The 16,247-nt window shown below is 43.8% G+C and overlaps 1 protein-coding gene across 1 annotated transcript in view; it reads left to right on the top strand.

Moving 5' to 3' along the window:
- The window catches only part of MAML3 (mastermind like transcriptional coactivator 3), a 399,013-nt gene extending 393,356 nt beyond the window's left edge, over window positions 1-5,657 (top strand). The window contains exon 5 of the mRNA XM_015411595.1: window positions 4,666-5,657. Coding sequence (XP_015267081.1) covers window positions 4,666-5,657 — 992 coding nt within the window. The remainder of the gene's footprint in view (window positions 1-4,665) is intronic.
- Window positions 5,658-16,247: the final 10,590 nt, after the last annotated feature.

Here is a 16,247-nt window from a genome sequence, read left to right on the forward strand (position 1 = left end):
GGCAGAAAATTACAGACCTATTTCCCTTCTGAGCTCCTGTTATAAACTCCTTGATAGGCTAATTCTGAACAGAATCAGTGACAGAATTAACAAACATGTCCCTATAGAGCAAGCAGGATTTAGACCCTGTTGTAGTTGTGAAGACCAGGTTCTCAGCTTAACAACTTTCGCTGAGGCAGGGTATCAAGAGTGTCTTAAGACATCAGCAGTTTTTGTCAATCTGACTGCCACTTATGACACAGTCTGGAGGGATGGACTACAAATTTACAAATTTCCCCCTGCAGAAAATTATTTCAACTCCTAAATAACATGCTGAGTGATAGAACTTTCCAAGTAATTATGGGTCAGTCAATCAGCAAGCAGAAGAAACTGAATAATGGCCTACCTCAGGTCAGGGCTCGGTCACCACTCCTTTTCAATTTATACATCTACGATACTCCCAAAACAATATCCAGGAAGTTTGCTTTTGGCTATGACATGACAATGGCAGTAAGGCACAAATCAGTTGAAGAGACTGAGGAAATACTGACTAGGACCTCAAAAACCTTGGTTGACTACTACCGTAAACGGTGGCTTATCCCAAGTCCAGAAAAAACAGAATGTTCCTGTTTCCATCTCAATAACAATCTTGCCAACCATGAACTGAATGTCTGCCTTAATGGCATCTGACTTACACACAACCATACACTAAATACCTTGGCATTACCCTGGACAGGACCTTGAGCTATAAAGACCATCCTACCAATGTAGCAGTGAAAATATGCATGCAAAACAACATTGTCCAAAAATTATGTGGTAGAACTTGGGGTGCGTCTGCTACAACACTTAGATGTTCAGTTTTGGGGTTGGTGTATAGTCCTGTGGAATACGGTGCGTCATTGTTGCTCAACAGCCCCGGTGTCCACAGATTTTATGTCTAACTCAATACAACTATGAGAACCATCAGCAGATGTATGTGCCACATTGCTCCCCCATATCTCCAAATACAAGATGCTCTTCTTCGTGAATATAGAAAGATCACTGAAATCAAAGAGTTGCCCATCCACAAAGAAATGGCTTGACATGGGCCTATCCAGACTAAGATCCTGACACCCAGAAATAAGGTCTCCATAAATCCTGCAATCACAAAATTTTGATCTAGAGAATGATGGTGGCGAACGTGGATGCAATCAGTTCCACCTGATATCCATAACCTGATAAACACCAATGAGAGGCCCACAGGATTTGACTTACCACGTAAAGTATGGAAGACAGTTAATAGAATACAAACAGGCTTTGGCAGTTGTGCAAACCTGATGTTTAAATGGGGCAAAATACCAGGACCCGAATGTGATTGTGGTGCAGCCCACCAAACTATTTCCCATCTGTCACAGGAATGTGAGCATCGTGCTTTCCAAGGTGACGTGACGGAGCTCTTTGAACTCTCCCCAGCTGTGATTGAGTGGATTGAAAATTTAGATATTAGTATTAGGGGGCTTGCCCAATCGGTCTGCATACCCATTGTATCAACTTGGTTACATATTTTATATTAATATATGCCTGTGTGTAACTGTTCCATACGATAAATAAATAAATAACATGGTGACCATGCATATTGGGAACATTACAGGTAGCCTCCTTTCTCATTAGGCATGGTTGCCAGGCTCCTGGTACACTTGACCTACTAGCTCAGGTTTCAAGAAAGAAATCCAGACAAGTGGTTAAGAACTGATTCACTGTTTCTGTTGTACTCACTTGAGATGTTTGTGAGCTCAGTGAATGAGAGAGAGAAATATCACATAGATATATTTAATTCCTAGATATTCTCTCTCTCTGTGTGTGTGTATATAATATTCTGTATGAAAATGTTATGCATTTTTTAAATTCTATTTCTTTTACTTTATTGAAAGCTGGAGAGAGAGAAAGAAAAGAAAGTCATTCTGGGTGATTTACTTCAGCATTGTATTGAACTGAAGCCACAATGAACTCTTGGCATAATCAGAATTCCAGTAATTATTTTTAAATAAAGGTGATAAACAACAGGAGCATATTTGCTTTCCAGAAATCAATAATTCCTCCCACCCACCCACTCCTCTCTCTCTCTCTCCTGATCAGGGAGCCACCTAGTTCAGTTATTTGCCAGGGTGTACAATTTAACAACCGTAGGAATTTCTGGCTTCTCATCATTGGTCCAAGGTAGAGTAAATGTGTTTACAATATTGATTTGTTAATACACCATCTCTGTTTTAAAATGTCCAGAAAAAAACATTTTTCTTCTTTCCATAGACATAATCAGTAACAACACTATAGAAAATCCATCCACTTATGCCTCCTAAGCTGTAAAATAATTGATTGGCCACTCTGAGTATGACAGTTCTATTTCCATGGCTTAGCTTTGAAAGGTAATGGAAATACTTAAAAGAGTTTTTCAGATGGCTAGTGGTCAGGCCATTGTTTGCTTTACAGCTCCGAATTTTTTGTAAAGAAAGATTTCTAACTCACACACACCTACCTCATTTTAGGCCTGATCCTCTGTCTGTGACTGTCAGTTCCAGGTTGGCCAGTTGCAGGAAAAACCAAATCAGGACCCAGATTTATAGATAATAGTGGGGCACCTTTCCTATGAGGAAAAGCTGAAGAGTCGGGGACTTTCCAGTTTAGAAAAGAAACAAGTATGTGGGGACATGATAGAGGTTTATCCCAAAATACTAGGATGCAGGAGCATCCAATGAAGTTGATGGGTAGTGGATTCAGGACAAACAAAAGGAAATACTTTTTTTACTCAACAAGTGATTAAAATGTGAAATTCTCTGCCAAAAGCTGTAGTGATGGACACAGGCATAGATGGCTTTAAAACGGGATTAGACAGATTCATGGAAGTTAGATCAGTGGCTATTAGCCATGGTGACTAGAGGGAACCTCCACGTTCAGAGGCAGTAAACTCTGAATGCCAAGAGGCAACATTAGAGAAGACCTCAGCCCTATTGTTGGCCCTCCACCTTAACTGGTTAGCCACCACTTGAGATGGGATGCTGGACTGGATGGACCACTGATCTGATCCATTTGTTCTTACATTCTTTTTTAAAAAAAAAACAAAAACAAAACCTGGAGCAGCATCTCCCAAAAATCTCTGGATTTGATTCTCAAAAGTGTCTTAGATTGCATTACATCAACTACACATTGACTTGCAGGGTCCATACTGAAGGGCAAAATGTGACATATGAGAACTGTGATTAAATTCTCCCAGTATGTGTCAGATTGAGTAATTAATCTGCCCCAGGCAGGCAGCCTCCCATGCTACCCCACCAAGGTACAGGGCAATAAGAGGAATGTCATGGACCGGGAAGCAGAGAACTGCCACCACGGCTGAGGACAGTACCTCTGGAGCCCATACCAGACTTCACACTGGCAGCAAGACTTGGAGGAGGTTTTTCCCATCTGTGCCCACTGCTCATGTCCAGGGGGGATGTGCCCTGCACATATCATGTGTGGTGATGGCAAGGGTGAACAAAGACCATGGCAGACCTGATTCAAGTGGTATTGACAAAATGGTATGTCAATATTACAATGAGAAATTGCTGGGTTTTTTAACTGAAGAAGCTGAAGTGGCCTGGGGGGGGGGAGTGGTCATTGCTGGGATTCGAGGCAGGGAAAATTCAGGGAAACCTGAAATGAGGAAGTCCTGTTGCTGCTGTGCTATGTCGGGAGCTGCACTGGCAATGGGGAAACTACGCAAGCCTGTCCCAATGTGGAAACTACCTATAGCCAGTTTGGTGTAGTGGTTGAGTGTGCGGACTCTAATCTGGGAGATTCCCCACTCCTCCACTTGCACCTGGCTGGATGACCTTGGGCAAGCCATAGTTCTGATATGAGCCGTTCTTGAAAAAAGAGCAGTTTCTGTCAGAGCTCTCTCAGCCCCACCTACCTCATAGGGTGCCTGTTGTGGGGAGGGGAAGGGAAAGGAGTTTGTAAGCCGCTCTGAGACACCTTTGGGTAGTGAAGGGCGGGGTATAAATTCAATCTCTTCTTCTCCTCTCCTCCTCCTTTACCGCTGATTTACATATGAGCAACTTGAATAAGCAGCATTTCCTATTCTTCTTCTTCTTCTTCTATATGTCATTAATATTATTGTACAACAGCACCTTAATAATAAAGGTGTTGAATTCACTGTGCTTTGCTTATGAGACAGCCAGTGTGGTGTGGTAGTTAGAATGTCCAACTAGTTAGTATCTAACACACCTAGGTTCAAATCCCCATGCTCATTGGATGATTTTGGGCCAGCCACTCACTCTCAGCCTAATCCTACCCCTCTGGGTTGTTGTGAGGAGGGAGGGGAGAACCATGTATGTTGCCCTGAGCTCCTCTGAGAAAAATCTGGATAAAAACATGCAGCCTATCAAATGGGTGTGTTTGGGACCACAATTTAGGCTGCAGTCTAGGGTTGCCGAGTCAGAAGCGGTGCTGGAGCAGGGGACTCCAGTGCTGCTTTGGGAGTGCGTGCGTGCGCCGCAACCCCATTACCCGGAAGTGACGTGGGCATGCTGGGGGCGGGGCCACGACCATCCGAGGGAAAACCATGGAGTTATCATTGTGTAAAATAATATTTTTCTGAAATCTTCTTATGGCTGAATGTGCTTGTGTTAGGCAGAAATTCATTGTGTCATATTGTTCCTCCTCCTCTTCTAGGTTCTCCGCAGGAAATAGCAGCGGCAAGGAACCAAGCAGCCCTTCAGAGTATGAGGACTTCCCGAATGATGTCCCAGAACACCAGCATGATGGCCATGGGGGCCTCCCAGAATGCCGGAACGATGTCTGCTGCCACTGGACAATCTGAAATGGGGATGGCGCCCTACAGCAGCCCCGCAACCAGCCAACCAGGAATGTACAATATGAGCACAGCAATGAACCAAATGTTGCAGCACCCAAACCAAAGTAGCATGAGCCTGGCACATAACCCAAGCCAAGGGCCAAGACAGCCCACCTCAACACAAGGGGTTGGCATGGTTAGCAGCTTTGGTCCAAACATGCTGGTGAACTCCACCTTATCTCAACAGCACCAGCAGCTGAAAGGACCTGTGGGTCAAGTTCTGCCCAGACCACAAGCTCCTAGACTTCAAAGCATGATGGGGCCTGTCCCACAAGGCACACAGAACTGGCAGGCACGAGGCTTACAAGGTATCCCTGGAAGGACTAGCAATGAAATTGGATCTTTCAATAATGGCACAGCTTATCCAATGCAATCTGGTCAGCCAAGGCTACCTAAGCAACATTTTCCACAAGGCATCAGTCAAGCTGTCATGGACTCAAGTGGAACAGTAAGGACCCTCAACCCTGCCATGGGAAGGCAAATGTTGCAACCACTTCCTGGACAACAAGGAACCAATAACCAAGCCAGACCAATGGTTATGCCTGCAATAAGTCAGGCAGTTTCCACAATGACTGGTTTTAACCAGTCCCCTGCGCAACAAATAGCAGGGGGTAACTTCACTCAGAGCAACCAAGGTCAGGTGTATGAAAGGAATCCTACTCAGGACATGTCTTATAGTTACAATAATGAAGGAGCTGGAGGTTCCTTTCCAAATCTAGCAGAAGGCACAGACTTGGTAGACTCCATCATTAAAAGTGGACCGGGAGATGAGTGGATGCAAGAACTCGATGAGTTGTTTGGAAATCCATAGTGCATGGGTGTGTGTACAGTTACAAACCATCATGGGGTTTTTAAAAAAAATGGAAAGCAGGATGTGGTCCATCCTTGTTTCTTTGTTTTGTTTTTCAAGCTGTGGAAAACCAGCTGATTGCAAATGGCTTCAATGGAGTTGAAAGCGTTGCCAAGTAGGCCTTGTACCACAGCAGGCTCCATGCCATAGGGTGACCGCTGCTTGTGGGAGAGAGGCTACCAAAACAGCTCCCCCCACCACCCTTGGGTCATGAAAAGGGCTTGGCAGCACCTAAGTGTGGCAAAGCACAGGCTGTCCCGAAGCAGTGTGGTCTCCCACTGTTGTAGCTTTCAGGATACAGGCAGCTGCTCCCTGCAAGAAAGCAGGGCGGTGCTTGTACACGCCATGAACACACAGGTCAGAACAGGTGCTGAACAAGTAGCTGAAGCAGATACCAATTTCCTCTGTATACTTATGTCTCTAATGAATAGCCAAGCCTGGGCTATGTGGTTACAGAACAATCATGGACTGTGAGTGGAAATGCCCATAGCAGAGTAGGTTCATTTAGTGGGCTATCATCTTTAGGTGCAGTGAAAGCTCACATCTGGATCATTTGCCTTTCCTCTGCTGTCCAATTCCTCAATTTTTGATTCACTTTAATGATGGGGGGAAATCTAGAGATCTCTTACAGGTGAAGGCTGTGGGGCTCACAAGCTCAGTATGTAGCAGCCACCAAAGATAGGAACACACATTTTAAAAAATGGCATTAAAAGGATGGAGATACATGTCAAAGAATTTGAAACTGTTGACTTCTACCTTGTTCTTTTCCTGGAAATGCAAGATGAGTGGGGTCTTGCATGGGTTGGTATACACAGGGGTTGGTAAGTGATGTTCCAAGTCTCTGAAATATTTTTCTGGTGTTCTAAGGAGCTGAGGAGGACCATGAATAAAGGTCACACAAAGAAGGGCTGATTATTGTGCTGGCTATCCTTAGGCACCAGTGTCATTTATCTCTGTCCAGGTTGGAAGCAAGTTTATGGTAAACATTTGCTCAAATCGTGTGCTGTCATTCATGTTTGCGAAAATAAACAAGCTCATGAAATGCCTATGCTAGTCCAGGAGAAACAAAGTTAGGAAGGAGAAATTCTTCCATTAAGGTAATAGGGCTGCGATAAAACACACGAAATAATCCACTTTCAATCCACTTTCAATGCACTTTTGAATTGGAATTTTCCAGTTCACATAGTAAAAATTCAGCTGGAAAGTGCATTGAAAGTGGATTATTTAGCGTGTGTGATGGCAGCCTTCTACTGGTAACTGAACGTAAGTTTTTGAGCAACCCAAAAATCTTCACATGGAATTAAGCCACCGTTTTGTGTGAGTAGAATTGAAAATGCTTTGTGTATGCCCTAAAGAACTAAAAGTTAAGCTTCTGGTTGTTTTCATACATCACAACAAACCAGGGTTTACAAACACCTGTTTGATTAATGTCCAATTTTGTGTGATGTCTGAATGCAAGCTTATCAACAAACCGAAAAATAAATTTTAAACAACATTATCCTTGGCTTGTTACATGGGATCTATTGTCATGTCTGAATGAACTGACGAGTCACATTTAAGGTGGCCTGAGACCTTTTGCCAGTGTTGAACACAGAGCTGGTATTATGCAGATCTCTTGGGCCTAGCTGCATCCTACACATAAATGCATGCAACAGAAACCCAATGGTCTTTCCCAGAAAAAACCCAAAAAAACCACTGCTAGAGCAAACTATTTTTAGCAGAGAAGCAGCAGTTGGGAGGGGTATTTAACCCTTCCACTTGATCCACTCTAAATGCCACTCTCCTGGCTGCTTTCCCTCCCCCAAATGTGAGAGCAAACATACATTCAGCACTCCCTGGAGGAGTGAGGGGAAGCTAAGGTGGGAGGCTTTCGTGGTTCAGTTACATATATATATGTCATTAGGTCCACTGAAACAATTTTGAATTAGTGGGTTTCTAAAACTTGCTCATATGCAGTCTGACATACTGGTGCTGAAATTATTGGAAAATCTTTTGTTGACTCCTATGAGAGTTAAATAGTGCTTTCACAAAACATGGGTGGGAGCTTTTCCATTTAACCTTCTGCTTGTGCTAAAGTGTGGATTGGTGCATGCACTTGCACATATGTGGATTTGACATGTGGTGAAGTATTTTATTTTCCAGAATTACAACAGGACCATCTTCCCATTCAGTGCATGATGAACTGTGTGGGTCAATGTACTTAGTCTCGCTATGAAGTAAGAAAAGATGAGAACTGCTTATGAGGCACCCAGACACTGCGTGCCAAAGTGAACTATGGTTTTAGCCCCAGGGAAGAGTTGCATTAATCAGCCGTGTGTGTGTGTGTGTGTGTGTGTGTGTGTGTGTGTGTGTGTGTGTGTGTTTTGCAGGAGCTAATTGAAGATTGGAGGGGCACAAAAAGTCTCTTCCTTTAAACCAGTTGCTAAGGGGTGCAGAAGTGTAAGATTGGGATAAAATAGCAGTTCTCATTTCTCTCTCAGATAGTTTCCTAGGATGGGTGACAATGGAAAGAGAAGGAATTTGGGACTCTGATTTGCACAAAATCTAACGAGCAATGAAACTTCACATTTGCCTTTGCAGAGAGGTTCAGGGACTAGAATTCAGTTTGGTGATCAGGCCTCAAATCGATTTATCTGTGTAAAGCTTCCTCCAAATATTCTAGACTGGGACCAAGTAATAAAGAGTCAAATTTTAATCTCTTTGTTTTATTGTTTTGTTTTTTAACTATGGTGCTGATGTATATGAAATGTTTTAAAAAAGAATTATTTGTAAATATGTTTTTACTTTCCCCCAGATATCATTGGGTCTAATCTGTAAAATATATGCATATAAATATAAATATATATAAATATATAAATATATATATATATAATGTTTGTTTAAAATAGAGTATTTTTATTTCATTCTTTAACTCATCCTCACTGCAGTGGTATTGCACTTCAGATGTCTAATTACTAATTTGTACTGTATCCTTGCTGGCAAATTGCTCCATTTTATTCAGATTTTTCTAGTTTACTGTTTTTTACTTTGTACATTGAACATTGTTTATTTCCTTTTGAGGACTGTACAGAGCTCTGGAAAAAATGTAGAAAGAAACTAATAACATACCAATTTTAAAGAAAAAAAATAAAATATTGCTATCTGAGATCTGTTCAGCTCTAATTTTTAGGACTCTTATCTTCTGAACCAACTGTGGTGATGGTGGGCCAGTTATATTCAGAGTGAGAAAGGATGAGGTCACTAATGAAAGAAACAGTTAGAATCAGTAATCATTTACTAAACATATGTCAAAATTCAAGGGAAAGCACATGGTACAGTTCACACATGATGAGCCCATACCACTTTAGAATTCAGATTTCTTTAAAAAGTACCCCACATTACAGATTTTCTTCCTATGAAAGCAGATCATGCTGAAGCTTCTAAATGTGGAGCATTATATTAAGGGAAACTAAATTTCTGCTTCATCTATGACGTCTCTGTAGTGTATAGACTTAAGCAAGCAGATTTTGCTATGAGAGTGCTTTAAATAAGTAGTAGTCCAGGTACAGGCCCTAGAAGGGGGGGGGGGGGAGACCACTTTAGGAAGAATATAGCTGAATCTGTTATACATGTGCCTCAAGTCATCAGGGCCTCTTATAAACGTTTGGTTAAAACAAGATATGTGAGAGATCTATAAATCTGTGGAAAGTAAACTATGTGTACCCACACAACCACAATTTGGATCAGGCTTGTGCAGGCAAGGAAGAGGGAGATTTAAACCTGACCCTGCTTGGTTTTACTAATTAAAAATGGGCCTCCAGCATTGTTGTTTGTAGGCTTAAAGGGGGGGGGGGCAAACAGGTTTTAAATGGGACCTGATGTGGGGAGAACCCATGATAGATGACAAATGTATATGCAGTACATGTGGGGTGTTCATTTGACTAATGAATTAATCTTTTCCAGTAAAACCAATTCAATGCAAATGTTCCATGTAGCTTCTCATTCAGTCAGTCATTCTTTTTTTAGTTTATGGACTTGATTATTTGCAGATACCAAAACCTATGTGGATGCTCTGACTTCTGCTCAGTTCAAGTAAGGGAGAATAGCATGATTTGTACAGCTGACTCACTTTTATATTCACATTTACTGTTAATAACACTGTTTGAACCCCCTTACACAACCTTTTGACATTTGACATTCTCCTTAACTAAGAAAGATGTTCAAAAAGGTACATTTCTTTCAATCTTCTGACATGGGAGTGTTTCCTTAGCCATCTGGGCTAGGCTTTTGGATGTCCCAGCTTGACTTACAGCTGCACCTCAGTTCTTATAGCTGCAAACAAACCTGCTAGGGCAGATTCTTGCTCCTACTTAAGTGCTTGATTTCAGCCAGGCACATGGGATAAGTGGGGTTTCTCACCTGCAATAGCTGTCAAGATGAAAGCTTCATAGTACTGCAGCTTATGCTTCCTTTCAGAAGTTCTGGTGCTCCAAGAGACCCCATTCTTTCTGAAGACTGGAATCCATCTCACATTACAGAGTATAATTAACCGTTCAGGATTTAATGTGGCCCTTACCTTTTTTTTCTTTCTCTCCCATAATAGTAGAACTTGGGGCACCCAATAAAGTTAATGAGCAATAGGTTCAAGACACACAAAAGGTAATACCTTTTTATTAAACATGTAAACAAGTTGTGGAATTCACTGGCAATGGGTGTAGAGATGACCGCGAATGTAGCTGGCTTTAAAAAGGGGGTTGTGCAAATTCAAACAGTATAGGTCCATCAGTGGTCATAGTTACTGAAGTGACCCTCCATATATAAAGACTAGAAATGGGCACAAAGTGAGAAAATGTGGTTTGTTCAGTTCGTGGTTCATGGCATGCACAATTCACGAACCATGGAGCATCACAAACTTTTTGATGCTAGACAAACTGGTTCAGTTCATGAGGTTTGTATTGCAGTAGAATGCCCCCTGGCATGCTAAAGACACCAAACTTCCAGGGTTTCTCTGAATGACTGTCCTCTGCCTCCTGCCAAGTTTGGTGAGGACTGGATTTATGGGGCCCAATGTATGGCCCCCCAAAGAAGGTGCCCCCAGGAAAGTGTTTCCTGAGGTTCTGAAGGAGAGAAAGGCAGACATGACAAGAGACTTCTGACAGGGGCTCCCCAAAGTTACCCCACGACAGCTTGGTGGGTACCCCAGGCCCACCAGATAAGCAAGAGAAGCATGCCCAGTGCCCACAATTCTCACAGCCCTCCCCCCCCCCGGCTGAAACACCACAGTGTATTCTTCTTTGTACAGAAAACAACTGTCAGGCTGGCTGGGCCAGCCACAATTCTCCAAAGGCAGCTTCGGAAAGACAGAAAGGCAGACATGACCAGACTTCCAACAGGGGCTCCCCAAAGTTACCCCATGACAGCTTGGCGGGCACCCCAGCCCCCAGTGGAAATCAGAATTTTATATTTAAAGTGATTAGTGATGCAAACTGTCTTGCATAATAAAGATTGTACAGTTCCTTGCTTAACCAAGTGTTTATGGAAGTGTTGACGTATGTTCATACACTGAAATAATTCATGTATGTTCCTAAGTAATAGTTCCACCTCTTGGGTTCCACCTCTACAATCTCTCCAAGTTGGGGATGAATTACGTTTCTGGGGTCCCAGTTACAGACCCTCCCCCCAAAAGGCCTCCCACAAGTATACCCTCTCACCACTCCTGTGTGTGGACACCTCTGTGTGCCATGAGGGTGAAAGTGGGTGTGAAGGGTGCTTGTTCTGGGGGGAAGAAGTCCTCCACCCCCTGCATACCACAGGCCCCAGCCCCCAGACACCAAACCCATCCTGCCAGGCCCTAGCAGGTCATCATCAGGGGTCTTAGAGCCTATTTCCCTAAATCTGTTCCTGGCCCTGGGCTCTCTGCAGAGGCAAAATAGTTGTTAGCACTGCCGAGAGACACCTGCAGTTGCTAACACTCTCTGGAGAGGAGAACTCTGACAGCAGTGATTCAAAGGGTGGAGGGGAAGCATCCTCTCCTTCCATATCCCAACCTCCTGTTGCCACTCCCACCTAGAGTACACCCCTCCATAGCCCCTCTGAGCCCAGTGCCAGAAAGCAGCTGTGCTTTCCACCTTCTCCAATCCTGTGGCCACAATTTGGAAACATTTCCACACCCTCCCCAGTGACTCCTATGAGGCAGAGTGCCAGGTGTGTCACACCCATGTCTGGAGGGGTGCAAACCCACCCCCAACAGTTGTCACCCGGAAGTGACGTTAGGACGCTGGGCACCATAGAGTTTTCCCTCCGATGGTCGTGGCCCCGCCCCCAGCATGCTCGGCGTCCTAACGTCACTTCCTGGTGACGCGCACGTCAGGTCAGGGTTCCCCCTGGGGCCCAATCTGCCAGCGGCGGGGAACGGGCCTCTGGGGCGGGGGGTTCCCCGCCCCCCAGGGGAACTTGGCAGCCCTAGATGGACCACTGCTCTGATCCAGCAGGGCTCTTCTTATGGTCTTACATTTCTGCTGTCAGTGTTGGGAAGAATGACATTGTATATAGATTTATCTCCCATCAGTTCTCCCCCTCTATGCCCCAGGTTACTTACACCTGCCAAAGAAGCCAAGGAGACTTGACTCATCACATGGAATATTGCATGGATAAAATGGTTACCATCCTAACTCTGCTCCTCTTCCCCCCCCCCTTCCGAGTTACTGGAGAACTGCAATGGTGGGCCATTTCGGCAACACGTCTGGAATGAATCAGGAGGGAAGGCTGTACTGCATTCTCTTCTGACTGTTGTGAGCATCATGACTTGTTAGTCATCTCTGGTCTGGATCCTTCTTCAGGCAAAATGAACATTCAAGGAGGAGTCAATGTGGCTAGTCACCTGTTTGACAGGTGGTGGGCATCTTAAATATTCTGCCAATTCTATTTTGGAAATCAATGCTCTCTTGTTTCCTCTGTGCACTGCTGAGCCACAAGGGCAGCTATTTAGAATTGGTTGGGTTTTCTCGTGGTGTGTGGGAAATTTGCTTTAGTTCAGTGTACAGATGCAAAACATGATCTTTTCAGTTAAATAAAGCTAGTTCCTCCAGCAACAACCACCTCCAAGCTGAGTTAAGTTGGGTCTCTCCAGTGACCCTGCTCCTGATTCTTCCCACTCACCCATTAACCCCCATCATGTATATATTCCTTTCAACAGATTAATTATCCTCCCATACCCCATATTCCTAAATTCTTAGGATCTTGCAAACCAAGGAACTGGAACATGATGCCTTCAGATGCCTCCTACTTATGACTGCTAGTTATCGATTGCTACTTGATCAGTTAATATTAGCTATCGTGCAATTCTACAAGCCCAATTTCACTGGCGAGTTGACAGAAGAGATTATTGGCAGTAAGTTATTCCCTTCCTGCATGCTTCTGCTGCCTCTTCCCCACAGCCAGAGGCCTGCCATGGAAATGGTACAGTAGTTCCCCATCTGAGGCACCTGACTGTAAGGCAGTTACCTAGCTTTCACCAGCCTAAATATAAAAGTGAGGCTATGAAAGCTGCAGCAGCAGCAAGAGAGAGAGAGAGAGCAAGCAGGGAGGGCCAGACTGATTAATATGATGCTTGTCTGACAGTTTCATTATGAAGCCTGACTCAGAGTGCTTCACATCTTGTTTTTATCTTACATCTTGTCTTTGGCCTCATGTTCAGTCCTTCACTCCTATCACTCATCTGAACAGATTCAACCCCTTATTTTCAGAAAGGAAATATTTTTTATTAAAATTATAAATAATACTTATGATCTTCTCTTCCTCTGCAAAAGCTGAGTTTACTAGAAATTAGTTTAAGATAGGGTCACCCCCAACCAGAGACGCAATGTAAGAACATGAGCAGTGTTCCCTCTAAGCTGAGTCAGTGTGAGCTAGCTCACAGCTTTTTAGCCTCCAGCTCAGACATTTTTGTCTTAGCTCAGTAAGGAAGGCTCCAGAACAAACTAATTTATGCAGTAGCCAAACCACTCGCTCACAACTTTAATGCTGGTAGCTCACAAAATCGAATTTTTGCTCACAACACTCCACAGCTTAGAGGGAACATTGAAGAAGAGCCCTTCTGGATCAGACCAATAGTCTATCTAGTCCAGCATCCTGTCTCACATAGTGGCCAGCCAGTTCTTCTAGACAGCCAACAACAGAGCATAGAGGCCAAAGCACTCCCCTGATGTTGCCTCCTGGCCCTGGGATTCAAAGGATTAGCATCTCTGAATGTGGAGGTTCCCCTCAGTCACCATGGCTAGTAGCCATTGATAGACTTATCCTCCATGAAATCCATTTAATCCCCTTTTAAAGCTGTTTATTCCTGTAGCCATCACTACATCCTCTGGCAGCAAATGCCACATTTTAATCACTCTCTGTGTAAAGTAGTATTTCCTTTTGTCCATCCTGAACCTACTGCCTATCAGTTTCATTGGATGCTCTCAAATTCTAGTATTTTTGGGAGAGAGAGAGAGAAAAGTTCTCTTTGTCAATTCTCTCCACCCCATGCATAATTTTATAAATCTCTCTCATGTCCCCCCTTAGTCTTCTCTTCTCTAAACTGAAAAGTCCCAGACTCTTCAGCCTTTCTGCACAGGGAAGGTGCTCCAACCCTCTAATCATCTTGGTTGCCCTCCTCTGTACTTTTTCCAGCTCTGCAATGTCCTTTTTGAAATACAGTGACCAGAACTGTACACTGTATTCCAAATGATGCAGTACCATAGATCTATACAGGGGCATTACAATATCAAATGTTTTATTCCCAGTCCCTTTCTTAATAATCCCTAACATAGAGTTTGCCTTTTTCATAACTGCAGCAACCTGGGTTGACCCCATTAGACTATACTTGAAGTTGGGATTTCTTGTTCCAATGTGCCTCACCTTACATTTACCAACACTGAACTTCATTTGCCACATTGTCACCCACTCACCCTGTTTGTGGAGGTCCCCTTGGAGCTCTTCACATTCAGCCTTGGTTTTCACCATCCTGAATAATTTTGTGTCATCTGCAAACTTGCCCACTATACTACTAACCCCCAGTTCCAGACCACTGATGAACAAATTTAATAGTACCAGCACCAATACCGATCCCTGTGGGACCCCACAGCTTACTTCCCTCCATTGTGAGAACTGTCCATTGATTCCTACTCTTTGCTTCTTGCAGGGCCATAGCCAGGATTTTTTACTTCAGGGGGCATTTAAATAAGTCAGGGGACACTGTCAGGAGTGACAAGAGAGTACAAGTTTTAAAAAGTGACAAGAGGGAGAAAGGGTTGGAACAGGGAGCAGACATGCCCTGTGACGTGTCTCACTCACAGCCAGTTAGAGGTGCACTGCTGGCAGGCCGGGCAGGGCAACAATTTGGCTCAGCGTGGCCATGGCACATGTGAAAAATAAAATAAAACAAACCAGCTGGATGGGAAGTCAGGAGGCCTTGGCGGTAAGGGGGGGGCTGGCCCCGAGATGCTTTTAAAAAGTGACAAGAGGGAGAAAGGGTTGGAACAGGGAGCAGACATGCCCTGTGGAGTGTCTCACCCACAGCCACTTAGAGGTACACTGCTGGCAGGCAGGGCAGGGCAACAATTTGGCTCAGCATGGCCATGGCACATGTGAAAAATGAAATAAAACAAACCAGCTGGATGGGAAGTCAGGAGGCCTTGGCGGTAAGGGGGGGGCTGGCCCCGAGATGCCCTGGTGTAGCTACGGGCCTGGCTTCCTGTCATGTAAGCAGTTTTTAATCTGTAAGAGAACCCATCCTCTTATCCCATGACTGCTAAGTTTACTCAGGAGTCTTTGGTGAAGTACCCTGTCAAAAGCCTTTTGAAGGTCCAGGAATATAATATCTACTGAATCACCATTGTATATATGCTTGTTCACTTTCTCAAAGAACTCCAAACGGTTGGTGAAGCAGGACTTCCCTTTGCAGAAGCCATGCTGATTTTCCTTCAGCAGGCCTTTTCCCTCTATGTGCCTAACAATTCTATCTTTGATTACAGTTTCTAATAAATTGCTTGAAACAGATATTAGGCTGACTGGCTAGTAATTTCCTGGTTCCCCTCTGGATCCCTTTTTTAAAAATTGGTTTAACATTTGCTAATCTCCAGTCTTCTGGTACAGTAGCTGAATTTACTGATAGGTTACATATATGGGTTAGTAGATTAACAATCTCACATCTGAGATCCTTAAGAACTTCTGTGTGTATGCCATCAGGACCAGTGTTCCCTTTAAGCTGAGTTAGTGTGAGCTAGCTCACTGTTTTTTAGCCACCGGCTCACATATTTTTATCTTAGCTCAGGAAGGATGGCTCCAGAGCAAACTAATTCATGCAGTAGCCAAATCGCTTGCATACAACTTTAATGCCAGTAGCTAATAAAGTAAGATTTTTGCTCACAAGACTCCACAGTAGCTCACAAAGTAAGATTTTTGCTCACAAGACTCCACAGCTTAGAGGGAGCATTGATCAGGACCTGCAGACTTACTGGTTATTAATTTCCCCAGTAGGTCTAGAACTTCATACCTGGTCACCTCAATTTGGCTCAGTTCTTCAGACTTCCT

The sequence above is a fragment of the Gekko japonicus genome, unplaced genomic scaffold, assembly GCF_001447785.1.
Source record: "Gekko japonicus isolate JY-2015 unplaced genomic scaffold, Gekko_japonicus_V1.1 scaffold11, whole genome shotgun sequence".
Lineage (NCBI taxonomy): Eukaryota > Metazoa > Chordata > Lepidosauria > Squamata > Gekkonidae > Gekko > Gekko japonicus.